The sequence below is a fragment of the Mustela erminea genome, chromosome 11 (assembly GCF_009829155.1).
Source record: "Mustela erminea isolate mMusErm1 chromosome 11, mMusErm1.Pri, whole genome shotgun sequence".
Taxonomy (NCBI): Eukaryota; Metazoa; Chordata; class Mammalia; order Carnivora; family Mustelidae; genus Mustela; species Mustela erminea.
This window is the reverse complement of record NC_045624.1, coordinates 68,950,993-68,965,200: the sequence shown is the minus strand read 5'-3', so window position 1 is coordinate 68,965,200 and position 14,208 is coordinate 68,950,993. Positions and strand designations below refer to the sequence as shown.

The 14,208-nt window shown below is 44.9% G+C and overlaps 1 protein-coding gene across 1 annotated transcript; it reads left to right on the top strand.

Annotated features, from left to right (window-relative positions):
• Positions 1-94: 94 nt before the first annotated feature.
• PEG10 (paternally expressed 10) lies at positions 95-13,542 on the top strand. Its single transcript, XM_032305375.1, is given in 3 exon segments — positions 95-354; positions 7,032-8,236; positions 8,239-13,542. Coding segments are annotated over 3 exon segments (2,382 nt in total). The 5' UTR covers positions 95-349; the 3' UTR covers positions 9,411-13,542.
• Positions 13,543-14,208: the final 666 nt, after the last annotated feature.

Below are 14,208 nucleotides of genomic sequence, written 5' to 3'. Positions count from 1 at the left end.
CGCCCCCACCCCCATCCCCCATCCCCCCTCCGCCCCCGCTCCCCTCCGCCCCCCTAGCCCGCGGAGCACGCTGGGATTTGGCGCCCCCCTCCTCTGTTCAGCCTATATAAGGCTCCCAGTCGGCGCTCCTGGTACACGCGCTTCAACTTCGGTTGGTGTGTGTCGAAGAAACCTGACTGCGACCTGGGGAGAACAGCGAAGAGGGTCCACCGAGCCTCAAGAAAGGTCCGCTGAGCGGGCTCGCGTCCGGAGCCACTCCGGGCTGCAGAGCACCCAGCGGAACCCACGCCTGGCGCAGGTGTGGGACCCCGTCCTCCTGTCTTCGCAGAGGAGTCCTCGCGTGGTGAGTATGCGGTGAGGATGTTTCTTTTATTAAGATCACATTCCTTCCCTGTCCTTTTCGGGAGCTGCGGGAGATGGAGTAGTGTCCCTGAATGTCTCCACGCAAATCTTGTCACGCCTTCACTGGCAGTACCCCAAAACAGAGTGGAGAAACCAAGCCTTCAGGGCTCTGATTTCCAGGACTCAAGTCCAGATAAGGGCTGTAGACAGACATGAGCTGCGGACAGACATGAGCTGCAGACGGACATGAGCTACAGACCAATCTGCAATTTGCTCTTCAAAAGCGCTACATAGTGATAGGCGCTACAAACTAATTGGCGCTTCAATGCGCTATAAACGGATAAGCGCTTCAAATGTGCTATAGATGGATGGGCGCTTCAACAGCGCTACAAACTGATGGGCGCTTTAATGCCGTACAAACTGATAAGCGCGTCAAATGCGCTATAGATGCACGGGCGCTTCAGTTGCGCTACAAACTGATGGGCGCTTCAATGCGCTACAAACCATTATGAACTGCAGCAGTATATGAGCTGCAGACTGATGACTGATTTGCGCTTTAAATGCACTACAAAACCTGAGCTGCAGCAGATGAGCGCTACAAGAATGATACCACTAGCACTACAACAGCGCTTCATTGTGCTCCAAGGCACAGGAACTGCAGAGGTACATGAGCTGCAGAGAATTTACACCTAAAACGCGCTACAAAGTAATAACAGCTGCAGGGGTACACAAGCTGCACTGTTTTGCGCTACAAAGAAACCAGCTGTAAAGGGGCAAGAGCTGTAGAGTAAGATTACTCTGTCGTCTTAGTGGGGGACCCCACCCTTTGTCTCTAACACACCTTTTGGAATGGCTCCCACTATGTTTTTCTGCAGGACGGTTGTCTGCATGATGGTGCTGTTAGACAAAATGGAGCCCCGGGCAAAAATTAGTATTTAACATTCTGCCCACACCATTCCAGCTATAGCTGTGGAGTGGAGGGGCGCTGACTTGAGTGCAAAAGGGAATCTTTTTGGTGGTGGCAGAGCGGGCTGCCTTGCCTAGTTGCGCTGGATCGAAGTGGCGGTGTAGTTGTAAAGGTGGCGCGAATTGGCGTCCAGCAACAGTTTGTGGAAACTGTTGGTTTGCTTAGTTTGGGGGGGGTGTTGGATCTGGGGGTGATTGCGCTGTTGCATGAAATGAATCTGGCTGGGGAGGCCGGTGGGAGGGGTTTGGGGAGGGGGTTCCTAGGAGAGGCAAACAGCCAGTCTCAGACCTGCCCCGCCCATTCTAGCGCGCCTTCTCTGCAGTATCCGCTCGGAGCGTGCTTAGCGCCTCCCAGCGCCTACTCAGAGCGCGCCTCCTCTGCAGCGCGCCTTCCTAGAGCGCGCCTTCTAGACACTTTCTCCCCAGCCCCGCCTCTCCCTGAGCCCCTCCTCTGTGGTGGCTCGCACAGACCTCACCTCTCCCTGAGCCCGCCTCCTCTGAGGCCGCCCCCTCAGGCCCCGCCTCTCCCCAAGCCCGCCCCCTTTGAGGCTGCTCCCCCCAAACCCCGCCTCTCGTTGAGCCCGCCTCCTCTGAGGCGGCTCCCCTAAACCCCGTCTCTCTCTGAGCCCGCCTCCTCTGAGGCCGCTCCCCCAAGCCCCGCCTCTCCCTGGGCCCGCCTCCTCTGAGGCCGCTCCCTCAGACCCCGCCTCTCCCTGAGCCTGCCTCCTGGGAGGCTGCTCTTCCAGACTCCGCCTCTCCCTGAGCCCTCCTCCTCTGAGGTGGGTCCCCTCAGAACCCCCACCTCCTCCTAAACCCTCCTCCTCTGAGGCGAGACCCCAGAAAGCGCCCCTCCCTAGCCCCACCTCCTCTGAGATGGCTTGCCCAGACACCGCCTCTCCAAAGCTTGGCCCCTCCCTGAGCCCGCCTCTTCTGAGGTGGCCTATGGCCCCGCCTCCCAGAGCCTTCTTGCGCGTGCGCAGTGTGAGCCCCCAGCCCCTCCCTACAGGCCCACATCCTCTGCGCCTGCGCGCTTTCACTGCTTTCACTGCCTGAGCCTGGCTGCACAGCCCCTCCCTCCTGCGGTTTCTTGGCAGCGCGGATTTTGCTTTTTATCCATTAGTGTCTAATAAATATAAGAATAATAAATAAAAACAATTAGCAACAATGCTAATTATACCTGGGATTTATAAGTATTTTTTACAAATGTTTTGTATATTAAGTAATATAATTCCACAATTTAAACTCCTGATAGTGGGTTATGAAAAGTGCTACTGAGCAGACATGACTGGTGCCCCTAAGGGCAATCCAGCTAAATGTTTTTACTACAAATGAAATTAAATTGTTTTAAATACTTTCACATTTAAGGGTTTTTAGAGACACTAATGGACATTTGTGGTGGCTTACTGAAATCAGATTCTTTGGTGGACAGAAAATAAGGAACAACTTTTGAACTGTGCTTCATAGGAGTGGTTTATTGGTACTATTGGCTTGGTCTTGAGGCAAGGATGAGGTGTTTATCTGTGTGCCTGTGAAGCTGGGTTTTTGTTTTTTTTTTTTCCTTTGGAACTCTAGGGGATTAGCCCTGGCTAACTTGCCTACATATTTATTAATTGTGCCTGGCACATGGTAGGCATTCATTAAATATGTATTAAATGACCAGAGTGAATTGGCTTATTCATTGCCTTCTTTGGAGTCTGCAGGGGTTTTCTGGTTTGTTTTCTGTGGTGTTTGCTGTCCTGGAATGTCCCAGGCATTGCTTGCTTGCATTATCTCTCACACTTAACAGGATGAAAAAAAAAAAAGTGCATTTTTAAACTCCAGTAATGTAAGCTGTATTTATAAGACAAAACTATATTTAAGATATTCAAAATAATTAGCTTTTTAAAAATGAAAAGCAAAAGCTAATTATTTAAATTTGGGGTGATACTTAATGGTGGAATACTTAATGGTGGTACATAATTGTCATATTTGAAATTTGTATAATGTAACATCAACATTACAAAATATAGATTGGAGGGTTTTAGCTGGCATTATAAAACATGCATATAAAACAAATTGATGCCTTGCCTCCAGTTAGATATACTACGTTTATGTTTCTAACTAAAGGAAGAAATTTTAAAACCTGGTTTCCTATATTATAAGCCATGAGCCAGGACTTTAACTCCCAAATATCTGTCATCTCCCCCCAACAAGTATATAATTTATATATTTTACATATTTATATTTAGAGTAATTACAGCTTTCAATTACTCCCCAGGCCCACCTTGCTACCCTAACCCCCACTCCCTTTGGAAATTTGGTATCTTCTTTTGCATTCTTTTAAAGTTCAAAACAATGGTAAAAATGTGCATATTAATATAATTTGCATTTCACAAATAACACGCAAGGTACTAAAAAAGAAATTGGGTTTGAAAATGTAAGGCAATTAAGAGTTGATTAATGAAGTGTCATTTTCTAATGAGATATTTAATGTGCAATGGTTTTTGGCTACTGTTACTGTTTGGTGTGTTTGGGGAATAGAAGTTTTTAGAAGTAATCATGAAGAGTCAAAGATTAATCAAATGTATTTAATTCCTATATAGATTAACACTGAATTTTTTTTTCCATGTCTAAAGGTGACATCTGTCCCATGGGCTTGGCTCTGTGCTGTGCGTCCTTTCAGGTTTTAGGAATGGGGCCTCTTGACCTCACCTCTGCAGTCCAGCCCCTAGTAAGGGGGGATTGAAGGAGCCAGAGTTCTGTAATTCAAATAAAGTCACACTGCTCCTGTTTCCAAGTTAACTTGTGCTTTAGTTACTATTTACATATTTTAAAACTTTATTTACACTGAATGTTAATCTGCCTGCCCACTATCCTACCATTTTTAAAGATTAAAATATTCTTCTCTGGGCAGTTATCTCCTTTAGGACTTGGAGTCCCATCCCAAAATTAAAAATCCCATGGGTGGGTACCTGATGCCTGATCTCGATAAGGGTCAGGGGTCTCAAACTGGTGAACTTGCAGGTCAGATAAGGTCCTTAATTTGACCAGCACTGAATTAAAAATTTGTTAAAGATTTCAGTGTTTTGGGGAGGGGACATGCATCCCCACATTACATAGTCACAGCCCCCTTCTTACTGTCTTAACTCCAGTTTCTTCTCACTTTTATGTTATCTTCCTGTCTACCAAAAGCATTTGAATTTTAAACATTTATTGATCTTCTGATTCCCTAAACAATACAATGATTGTTTGCTGATTTCTGAACATGTTGTTATACCTGTCCTATTATTGTGTTTTGCAGATGTTAAAACCTTCAGACTTGGGCCTCAATAAAGCACACCCCAGTGACTGTGATTGACATGTAGGTTGTTAACTTTCATGACCTGGGTCAGGCAGCCCCAGGCCATGCTCTGTATGCCTTTCCAGAAGTCTTCTCTCTAAGTTTTCAAACTATTAATGTCTAGATGACAAAAGTGGCACCTGAGTCACCTGACTTAAGCTTACTAGTTGTTTTTAATGGGACATTAAAACTTTTAGTAAATGGGATGTTTCTTAAATAAAAATTTTTATTAATTTATTTTATTTTATTACATATTTTTTAAATAAAAATAAAACTTTGATAAATAAAAATTGTACTATTTTGTGATCGTTTGAGTGTCACTAATACAATTATATTTAAGGAGTTAGAAATGAAACAGTGTCACAGGTTATGATTTATTTTCTAAACTTTTAGACTATTTAGAATATTTTATCTCAAATGCCAATTAAAACTATTAAAATGGCACAGTAATTCTGTCCCTTAAAGACTCTGCTTGCTGTATAGCCACTCCAAGGACAGAGCAGAGCATAAAGTGGCTGGGGGTGCAGGGGAGTGGGGGTGCAGGGAAAGGGCCTAAAAGATTATGAGGGGTTTCAAAGAAGGAGGAGAAAGGGGTATTTCCCTATAGCTGGAGACAAGGGTGAAGTGTACAGGCATCATGTTTGATTACCATTACCTTTTTTTTCCCCTTGTACCCTACTGATTGAAATATTAGGTATTTTTCACCTAACTTCTTTGAATAACACGTTTATCTTTGTGATTTTTAATTAATATAATTAATTTAGTGTCCCATTTTTGCCTTGATGGGTCAGAGAGGAATAGGCGGCCAGGACTGCCAAGTTAACATTTGGTGAACAAGCAGTCTGCCTGCTTTCTAAGTTATGTTTTTAAACTTTGGAGCACTTTCTTAAAGTTTTCCAAATATGAGAATTTAATGCTCATTTCAAAATTATTAAAAAGTTAATTACTATACTAATTACTATAAATAAATTACTATAAATAAATTATTATAAATGCATTTAACCCTCTTTTTAAGAAGTACATAGGCACTGTTGTATGATTTATTGTATTGTATGTGTGATTTTATTGTCTCCATACCCATAATTAAGACCTTTAATCCCCAACCCCCCAAACTCCCCCCAACTCCTCCTTATAGCTACTCACCACCTAGCAAGGGGTACAGCCCTGTCCTGCTCTAAATTATAAACTTTTGGGTGGGACTGTGCTAACAAAAACTTGTTTAAAAACCAGAAGTTGCAAACTGATGACCTGCAAATCAAATGAGGCCCTGGATTTGGCCAACAGTGTATCCAAAATAAATTAATGTCTTTAGGTGGGAAATGCATGGCTAGATTGCCATAATTGCAGCCCCTCCCTGTTTTAATTTTAGCCTCTTTACACAGAAAGTTACTTTCGTTATTAATAACTTTATTAATATTAGCTAACAGTTGTTGAATATTCAGTACTTTACTTACATTATTTAATTAAATCTGTATTATAAGTTTGAGGTGTACTGTTATTGGGCCTCTTGGAACATCCCATTTTATAGCCCAGCTCTTCCTGGGGGGCATCAATTGATAATTGCGGATTGACTGCATAATAAGGAGGGAAACTGCTCAGTGCCACTTCTGTCCCATAGGGCATTCTCTTTGGGAAATCAGATTATGGTTAGATTATGGTTGGATTTAGACAATCCTTTGGGCTCTGTGACAGTTGTTAATGTTGATAATGACTTGGCAGCCTCCTTGGAGGTAGTGTCTATATTGATGAATATAGGCATTGTGATTCTAATCCCCCTGCCCTTTTTTTTGGCTCCTTCTTGGCTGGAATATTAGCTATTTCTCAGGTAACTTGTCTAGTAACAGTTATCCTTCTGGCTTTACCTGCGTGTTTTTATTAGGTCTCTATCTTTGACTTGAAAGTTTCTTGCCATACTCTCTTGGTACAAAACTGTTGCTTAGAATGTCTCAGCATTCTTTTATAGTTAGGGAAGGTAAACTTGCTGTTGATATAGTTATGTATTGTTGAATACATAATAAACAGGTGACCTTTGAGGAGGAAAAGGTCATTTGAACATGAAAAAGTAGGATGCTTTTGTTATCTATTGTCTTAATTGATTAACTTCTTTCTCCCTTTTGCAAGCTTTGTGTTTGTTTATTAATTATTAATGTAAGCAAGTAGAACAAAGAGATACTTTAAATACTCATGTATTTAAAGTATTTTAGGGGATACTTTAAATACTCATGTATTTAAAGTATTTTAGGGGATACTTTAAATACTCATGTATTTAAAGTATTTTAGGGGATACTTTAAATACTCATGTATTTAAAGTATTTTAGTGGCTACTTTAAAATGCTAAAGTGTTTTTTGAAATGTGCTGCTTTGAATATGTATGTTAAATTTATACTTTTATCTTTGTTTACAGAAACAAAAAGCTTTTGAAAACAAAAAGAAGAAAGGGTGGAAGAGGAGGCCAGGATCCGGGCCTCCATCCCCACAGGAGCGAAGCTACATCTGGGAGGTCTCCTCCCACTCCAGCTCTCACCCTGGGGCCCGACTGCCCACCTCCTCCTCCTCCTCCTCCCCCCAACGGCCCCTCCTCCTCCTCTTCCTCTTGCTCCTCCTCCTCTTCCTCTTCTTCCTCCTCACGCAGCGCCCAAAGGGGCCAGTACATCCCCAACCTGGCCGAACGAAGGCGGGACGATCTCTCTGAAGAGATCAACAACCTCCGAGAGAAGGTCATGAAGCAGTCCGAGGAGAACAACAACCTGCAGAACCAGGTGCAGAAGCTCACTGAGGAGAACACCACCCTCCGTGAGCAAGTGGAGCCCCCCCCTCAGGATGAGGAGGATGACCTCGAGCTCCGCGGTGCTGCGGCGGCGGCTGCCCCACCCACTCCCCTAGAGGAAGAGTGCCCAGATGACCTTCCTGAGAAGTTCGACGGCAACCCAGACATGCTGGTTCCTTTCATGGCCCAGTGCCAGCTCTTCATGGAGAAAAGCACCAGAGATTTCTCAGTCGACCGCGTCCGCGTCTGCTTCGTGACCAGCATGATGACCGGTCGCGCCGCCCGCTGGGCCTCCGCGAAGCTGGAGAGATCCCACTACCTGATGCACAACTACCCAGCCTTCATGACCGAAATGAAGCACGTCTTCGAAGACCCCCAGAGGCGAGAGGCCGCCAAACGCAAGATCAGACGTCTGCGCCAGGGCATGGGGTCGGTCATCGACTACTCCAACGCCTTCCAGATGATTGCACAGGACCTGGATTGGAACGAGCCCGCCCTGATCGACCAGTACCACGAGGGCCTCAGCGACCACATTCAGGCAGAGCTGTCCCGCCTCGAAGTGGCCAAGTCGCTGTCGGCGCTGATCGGCCAGTGCATCCACATCGAGAGAAGGCTGGCCAGAGCGGCCGCTGCTCGCAAGCCGCGCTCCCCACCGCGCGCGCTGGTGTTGCCGCACATCACGAGCCACCACCAGGTAGATCCCACCGAGCCTGTGGGCGGCGCCCGCATGCGCCTGACCCAGGAGGAAAAAGAAAGACGCAGAAAGCTGAACCTCTGCCTCTACTGTGGAAATGGAGGTCACTACGCCGACAACTGTCCTGCCAAGGCCTCAAAGGCTTCGCCGGCGGGAAACTCCCCGGCCCCGCTGTAGAGGGACCTTCAGCGACCGGGCCAGAATTAATAAGGTCCCCACAAGATGATGCTTCATCTCCACACTTGCAAGTGATGCTCCAGATTCATCTCCCGGGCAGACACACCCTGTTCGTCCGAGCCATGATCGATTCTGGTGCTTCTGGCAACTTCATCGATCACGAATATGTTGCCCAGAACGGAATTCCTCTGAGGGTCAAGGACTGGCCGATACTGGTGGAAGCGATTGATGGACGCCCCATAGCATCGGGCCCAGTTGTCCACGAAACGCATGACCTGATAGTCGACCTGGGAGATCACCGCGAGGTGCTGTCATTCGATGTGACTCAGTCTCCGTTCTTCCCCGTCGTCCTTGGGGTGCGCTGGCTGAGCACACACGATCCCAACATCACATGGAGCACCCGATCGATCGTCTTTGATTCTGAATATTGCCGATACCACTGCCGGATGTATTCCCCAATACCTCCGTCGCTCCCACCACCGGCACAGCCGTCGTTTTACTACCCGGTGGATGGATACAGAGTTTACCAGCCAGTGAGGTATTACTATGTCCAGAATGTGTACACTCCAGTGGACGAAAACGTCTACCCGGATCACCGCCTGGTTGACCCCACCATCGAAATGATACCTGGAGCGCACAGTATTCCCAGCGGACACGTGTACTCACTGTCCGAACCCGAAATGGCAGCCCTGCGAGATTTTGTGGCCAGAAATGTGAAAGACGGGCTGATTACTCCGACAATCGCCCCGAATGGAGCCCAGGTTCTCCAGGTGAAGAGGGGATGGAAACTGCAAGTCTCCTACGACTGCCGAGCTCCCAACAGCTTCACCATTCAGAATCAGTATCCTCGACTCTCTATTCCAAACTTGGATGACCAGGCTCACCTGGCAACGTACACTGAATACGTACCTCAACTACCTGGATACCAGACCTACCCCACATACACCACGTACCCGACCTACCCAGTAGGATTTGCCTGGTACCCAGTGGGGCGAGATGGACATGGACGATCGCTCTATGTCCCCGTGATGATCACCTGGAACCCACACTGGTACCGCCAGCCTCCGGTACCCCAGTATCCGCCGCCGCAGCCGCCGCCGCCACCTCCGCCGCCGCCGCCGCCGCCGTCTTACAGCACCATGTAGACACTTGTCATGTCCTTCAGGATCTCTACCCTCAGATTTACTCCTGCTCAGCTTCTCAATCAGTGACTGTGTGCTAAACTCGGCTACTGCATCTTCAGGCCAACCTGAGGCACAAGCCCTCTCTGAAATGGCTACGGAAAGGTCAGGGCCACCCTGGACTGGCACACATCCTAAAAAAGCACCAAAAGACCTCCACCATTTTCTGAGAGCAACAGAATATTTACCAACACATTTTCTCTCTCAGTTTTCCACCTTAACTGCCAATTTAACTAAAAGTCCTGACAAGTTTACTTCCCAGCGAATCCTGGAAGCCTGGGTTTTACCTGCTGAAACCTCTGTCACCATCTAAATTAACAGGCTGCCAGATTCCACGTTTAACATTTACAGAGAAGCTGATGCAAACACAGGAGATGCTGATTTCTTTATGGAGGGGGAGATGAGGAGGAGGAGGACATGACTTTTCTTGCAGTCTCGGTACTCTCTTTACATCACTGGAGGACCGACGCCTTATTAAGGAAGCCAGAATTGTTGGTGCAGTGTAAAACGGCTTCCGTGATCTTTTTGCTGCACCCTTAGAAACTTCACCATCTTCAAACTCTGCATTCATGGTTCCGTTAATTCTCAAGGAGCAGCAACTCGACCGGTTCTCCCAGAAGCAGGCAAAACCCCTGCAACAGAAACACCTCAGGCCTCAGAAGGAAGTGCTCTCTCAGAAGGGACTCTTGCATGTTTAGAGTGTGCCTTCTCACCCTGGTGCAAATCTCATGTACCCAAGAACTCTGGCTTTCTCACAACACCTTACCATCATCATGCCAGTAATGGCTTCCACAAAAAAAGTTAAACCTGGTAACCAGAGACTGTTGGTGGCTTCAGGTATGTTAGATGTTTATGAGGCGTGACTACCTTGCAGTCCCGTACCCAACTCTTAAGAGACTCTGAGTTAATGTTACCAACTTGTCCTGGTTCTTCGGAAGAAAGTTCAGGAGTGTTGTTAATTGGCTGGAAGAGGATCACCTGAAGTGTTGGAAGCATCTCTCCATGCGTCTGCCTCCATATACATCTGGGCATTTCATCATCAGTCCCCTCACTAGACTGTAGCATTAGGATGCTTAGAGAGGGGACATGAATTTAGCACCCAGACCCACACTCCTATGCCTGCGAGGGTTATCTTTGAAGAAGAGGACTTGGGGCACTGGACACTGTCTTGAAGATACGGACTTCTTCAGTGAACTTTAAATCCAGAGGGTAACCTGATGGGTAACCTCACTTTAAAAGGATCAGAGTTCACACAGTGCAAAGGGGTCCCCTCTAGAGGATGGAGATGAAAAGAAGCTGCCAATGAATGAAAGGCCTCAAAGCAACTCAAATGACTCAAAGCAACAGACAATACAAGCATTGTCTTCAGTCCAGAGACAACCTCTAGTCTCCTGGATGCTTTGTGCTAATCTGGGACTGCCTGACTTCTTTAGCCTGGTCTTTTGCTACTACCTTGAACTGTCTAACCTCTCTCTTTCTGTTTAATTCTTTACTGCTGCCATTATCCCTGCTGCAGGGTTTGTGTCATCGTTCCTGCCTGGTTGCTGAGACTCCATTTTGCTGTCACGCACGGAGAAGAAAGAGGCAGGCTTCAAGGGGCTTGTGTTTCATTACACAACCTCCGATTGCCAAAACACAGTTTGAGCAGTAGACAACATGGTATAGATTTCAAATTGCGTATCATGAAGAGGAGTCCAATGGTGAAGTTTCATTTTTCATCCACATCACCTTTCACCCATTCATTATCCCCCACCCTTATTCTTGCATGTTTAAAATACTTAAAAGTTTAAGCTGTAGGTTACTAGTGTCTTTTAACAGTGTTTTAAAGTGATGACTGCTTTCAGAAATTATTTCCATTGAATTACAAAGTACAATCCCATTCTTATTGTTAAACTAATTAAAATTGATACATAACATAGTATAAAGTTTTTCTTTACTGTGAACTTCTCTTACAACACTGTGAATGAGAGGCTCCTCAGAGCTGGAGTATTGGTGTAATAGTTCATCCCATTCTTCTTCAATCTGCTAGGTTAATGTCATATGTGACATCAATTTTATCAATTGGGCCTTTAAAAAAAAATCACACAAAAAGATCTACAAATTCAAAAAAAGATACCTAATTGGCTATTTAATTCTAAATGACTTCCCCGCTCCCCGCGCCCCGCCCCCACTTTTTTTTTTTTTTCCTTCAATGGAACCCGAAAGCTTGTCAGTCACTCATGTGTTTTAGAGTAATTACCTTTAAAATGGTGCGTTTGTGCTTCTGGACTATTTTGAAGTGTCACTTCAGTTTACCTCAAATCAACCCATCATCCATACATTTGAATTCAAGTTGTTTTGTGTCAAATTTACAGTTGTCACTTGATCTTCAAGCTGCAGAGGGCCTAGAAATGGGTCTTTGTCTGCGGCCCCGGCATGAGCACACGGACATTTGCCATCACTGCAAGCAGAGTCTGGAGATGTCCACCAACGACAGCAGCGGTCAGGGAAAGCATGGTGGTGTGGGTCAGCAGCGCATGGATGAAGACCCTGACGCACATTTGGCTGTTTAGTAAAGCTTGTGAAAAACTGTTGGCAGTGTGCTCTATGCTTTATTGCTATATATACTATCTATAAATGTAGGTGTTAAGGATAAGTAATTTCAAATTTATTCTATAGTATCAGAATTTAATAAGTTTCCTTTCACTGAATTTATTTTGTTCTTGTTGATTATGTTAATTGGATACTTTAACTTTCTTTTGGCATTTTTTCCACAAAATGCCTTCATTTATAAGAAAGGAAGGAGCAAAGAAATTAAATCTCTAAGGGAGTTAGAAAGGGAGCAAAATAAAGCATAAAGGACATATATCAAAACATCAGAATTATTAAAGCCAGTATTCAACATTTTTGAAACAAATTGGCAACTTTGATTGACTTTTGACCCAAATTATTAGTGTTAATTAAATCAAGGAAGAAGGTATGAGCTCCCATTGTTAGGCAAACCTGGAGAGAACTAGTGAAGGCGTTGTGCTAAGATCTTGAAATGGAGGAAGTTTACATACATCTCTGAAGGGTCAATTTAGTTTGAGCAATGAGGTATTTGGACTTGATGCTCTAAAATGAAGAATTAGTTTGATTCAATCATGTGAGGTGACATAAGGAACTTGCAGGTGCACAAAATAAAGAGGGGCACATCTATATGGTGCAGTGTGGATTTGTGTTTAAGTTTGCAGGTACCTCTTGCTCTCCTGAATTGATCTGCCTGTCATCCACCACAGACGTCGAACATCAGCTACAGTTCCAAGGTTGGCAACAGAGAACACTCTGCTGGAAAGACCTAAGCAGAAATGAAGGACCACCTGCCAAGGCGAAGAGCTGGGTGGGAACCACACTGCATTTTCATCGAAAGAGTGAACATCTAGTGGGACTGAAAGTTCTTTTTTGTTTCAGATTGTAGAATGTGATTGATGGAATTGGTCTGTGGAAATTGCATTGTTTTTATTTCTTTAATCAGTTTAAGTAATAGGGGGTATATATAATCGTAAGTATTTTAGGGTGGGAGGGACTATTAAGTAATTAAGTGGGTGGGGTTAGTTTAAAAGTTAGCATGATATGTATTAGATAACTCTATAAGTGGACATGTGTACTTACTTGTGATCCTTTACCCTATGATTGCTACCCTTAAAGATTTCAAATAAACTCAGAGGGAACTGCAGGGAGATCAAACTATTTAGGGCAAATTGGACATGAATAAAACTCTAGTGGGAAAAAGTTCAAAGGTGATTGAATAAATAATTTAACTTTGCTCTGGGTATTAAGTCCAGGGCTCCAGATTGTGAGCAGAGCCTTTGGAGAGTTACAGGATGAGGAGATAGATGCTCTTTGACTTGCTGGAATGAAATTGATAATGAAGGATGGTAAATATTCATGGAAGTTACAGAAAAGTGATGAAGAAGAACCCTGTCAGTGGTCCTCCTACCTCTCCCTGCCTTTTCTCCCTACCCTACCACCTCCCTACCCTTCCCCATTATATTGCTGTATTTCTCTCTATTTACTAATATTGTATTGATGTCATAATAAAAATTCAATTAATAAAGATTTAGTGGTTAAGTGCAAATTGTGTCCTTATCATTTCAGCGTCCTCCACCAACATCAAAGGAACAGGGTGGGGGGAGGAAGGTGGGGTTGTAGCAGTGAGGGTGGGGTGGTAGGGAGGGTTGGGGGAGGAAGGGAGTGGGGGCCAGCAATGAGGGTGGGATAATGGGGAGGGTGGAGGAAGGCAGGGAGAGGGAAGGGTGGAGCAATGGGGGTGGGACAGTGGGGAGGGTCTGGGAGCCTAAAGGGAGGGTCTGGGAGGGTCTGGGGTAGGTTCGGAAGTGGCGGAAGTGGCGGGTGGTATAAAGAACACATCAAACAACTGAGTATCCATTATCCAAAATATTCCAGGGATCAACTAAATTATTCCTGGCTTCAAAACTACATATAAAATAAAAACAACACAATTAATTCTCTATTGATACAATATAAAATCCTTGAGATGCAAAACCTTAACATATGAAATAAAGCCACATAATTAATAGTGGTTCTATTGACATAATTTAAAAAACCTTTAATATCAATCCTTCATGGCCTACTTGATATTTATTAATAGAAAGATTATCCAATCATTATTAAGGGCTGAAAGGAAGACATACTACTGAAGTAAGATGGTGATGTGCTGGAAATGAGCGTGTGGATTTTCAAAATACCAATTAACACTAAAAGAGCGATCATGAAAGTTATA